The sequence below is a fragment of the Mus caroli genome, chromosome 5 (assembly GCF_900094665.2).
Source record: "Mus caroli chromosome 5, CAROLI_EIJ_v1.1, whole genome shotgun sequence".
Taxonomy (NCBI): Eukaryota; Metazoa; Chordata; class Mammalia; order Rodentia; family Muridae; genus Mus; species Mus caroli.
This window is the reverse complement of record NC_034574.1, coordinates 127,807,439-127,810,069: the sequence shown is the minus strand read 5'-3', so window position 1 is coordinate 127,810,069 and position 2,631 is coordinate 127,807,439. Positions and strand designations below refer to the sequence as shown.

The 2,631-nt window shown below is 58.6% G+C and overlaps 1 protein-coding gene across 1 annotated transcript in view; it reads right to left on the bottom strand.

Moving 5' to 3' along the window:
• Positions 1–518: 518 nt before the first annotated feature.
• Cldn3 (claudin 3) overlaps positions 519–2,631 on the bottom strand; it is a 6,052-nt gene continuing 3,939 nt past the window's right edge. Inside the window, exon 2 of the mRNA XM_021162745.2 lies at positions 519–1,828. Coding sequence (XP_021018404.1) covers positions 896–1,555 — 660 coding nt within the window. The 5' untranslated portion in view covers positions 1,556–1,828 and the 3' untranslated portion in view covers positions 519–895. The remainder of the gene's footprint in view (positions 1,829–2,631) is intronic.

Below are 2,631 nucleotides of genomic sequence, written 5' to 3'. Positions count from 1 at the left end.
CAAGTGTCCTACCACTTAGCCACATCCCCGCCGTCTGAATGGCTGTCCTTTAGGTGAGGCATTTGGTCTGAACAATAGGTCTTTTTGTTCCACGTCTCCAAATATGAAATCTCGGTAGAGAATGTAATTCTTTAGCTTGCACATCAGCTACCCCAAATGCCCGGAGCAAGACTGTGGATACAAGCACAAACCAACTAGGCTGTCCCAGAGAAGAGTCCCTGCCTTCTTCCCCTTGCCCCTCTCCAGCAGAGTTCCTCATAAGCCCTCTGGCTGGATTGCTGGATAAACCTCGCTCGCCATAGGGTCTGTGGAGATCAGTCCTGGAATACCTTCCAAGTGTTACCCACCTAGTGAGCACAAAAACTCATGTGTACCCCCACTTTCTCCTTACTCAACCTGTGAAGCTGTTTAAAGCTCGCTGCCCGTGATGAGGGCTATTCGAGGGACAATCCCCAGCAGGTGCCCCGTAGGGGAGGTGGTGGCCTGTGCGGTGGCGTTCAGGATAAGGAAGCTCCAGCGACTGCAAAAAACGAAAGACTTTTATTGAAAAATATGAAATGGCCCGTTTTATGATTTGCCTGTCTCTGCCCACTGTAAGCCTTCCTTCTGCGGGGCTGGCAAGTAGCTGCAGTGGCCACCCCAGCCCAGTTCTTGGGAAGGGCGAGGTTTCTTTGTCCATTCGGCTTGGACAGTTCCTAGGCCCGGTAGTCAGGTGGCAGCCGGAGAAGGGGAGATGCCAGCCTGTCTGTCCTCTTCCAGCTTAGCAAGCAGACTGTGTGGCGTCTGTCACCATCTGGAAGGTGGGGTGGTCTCAGACGCGAGGCTGCACGCTGGACGGGTGGGGTTCATCGACTGCTGGTAGTGGTGATGGTACGGTCTGCGTACACACGGCCCCTCAGACGTAGTCCTTGCGGTCGTAGGCGGTGCCGGTACCGGTGGCAGGGCCGGTGGATCGCGGCGCAGAATAGAGGATCTTGGTGGGTGCATACTTGTCGCGCGGTGGGCAGGAGCAACACAGCAAGGCGCCCCCTAGCAACTGCAGCGCGGCGGCAGCCCAGCCCACGTACAACCCAGCTCCCATCTCCCGCTTCTGGGCCTCGGGCACCAACGGGTTATAGAAATCCCTGATGATGGTGTTGGCCGACCAGGACACCGGCACTAAGGTGAGCAGAGCCGCCAACAGGAAAAGCACTCCCGCCACGATGGTGATCTTGGCCTTGGCCGTCTCGTCTTGTACGCAGTTGGTACACTGGGCGCCCACGAGCGCCACGAGGAGCCCGAAGGCAGCCAGCAGGATGGACACCACGATGAGGGCTCGGGCGGCCTGCAGGTCCTGCGGCAGGGCCAGCAGCGAGTCGTACATCTTGCACTGCATCTGACCGGTGCTCTGCACCACGCAGTTCATCCACAGGCCCTCCCAGGTGATCTGCGCCGTGATGATGCTGCTGCCGATGAAGGCCGAAACGCGCCACATGGGAAGGGCGCAGCACACGATGGTGCACAGCCAGCCCAGCACGGCCAGCGACGTGCCGGTGATCTCCAGGCCCATGGACATGGCTGCTGGACTTGAACCGGCTCGGCCGGGCAGCTCCGGGGACTGGGAGACCAGGGATCGCGGCCGCTGGACCTGGGAACCAACTGCCCTTCGAAAACTGACGGACGTCTGTCGCCGGGAAGGACGGGTGGGTGGCAAAGGACGGAGCGCGCTTAACGGCTCCTCTCCTGGGGCTCGCACGGAGACTGCCCCTGCACCTGCCTGTGGCTTTGGAGACCGGCTTCTGAGACTGGGTTGGCTCTGGGATGGGGTGGGTTGGACTTAGCTTGGTGCCTAGAGGAGGAGGGTGGAGCTCACTCTTCTGGCCCAGGGGACAGTGACGTGTGTCCCGTCCAGTCCGGTCCGTCCTCCCCAACCCCCTTCACCATAGGAGAAAGGATTTAGCTAGAACCTCAATGCTGAAGTGTATGTGTTGTGTGTGGCGGGGGTGGGGGGTGGGGTGGGAGAGTGTGTATCGAGGGAGGGCGGGGTCCTCTAAGCTCCCTCCCTTCCTAACCTCCCCAAGCTCCTTAAGCATAACGAATTCTCTAGAGCTATACAGAGTGGGAGGGGCGCTTCAAGGATTTGAAGTTCAAATCACCAATTGTAAACTGCTTGACTCTCTCGTCCCCCACCTCCGTCCTCTTTAGCGCGGGAGGCGTAGGATGGAGGCGCGGCCAATTCCTCTGGACAACCCGGACTGGGAGGACCTAGGTGGGGGCGTGGCTGAGGCTGTTTGTCGCCGTAGGTGGATGGAATTGTAGCACCTGCTCCAAGTCCCTCAGGCTTTGACACAAGCACTCTGGCCTTATCCAAGTGCAACCTTATATACAGAACTCTGAAGCCAGGGACAACGACCACCTGCAGAGCCCACTCTGCACCCCAGGGACGGGTGTTGAGTTCAAATTCTTGTNCAGCCCCCTCATGTGACCTGGACTGGTTGCAAGCCTACATGGCTTAGCTCAATTGAGGGCCCACCTAGAAGCTGCTTTCCCCCACGGAGGTTCTCTTGATGGAGTCGTGTTTTCTTTCCTTTGAGGGTGGGGGCGGGGCAGAGTGAGTACCAGAGCGAGTGAACAGTGGGAAAGAGATTTGAT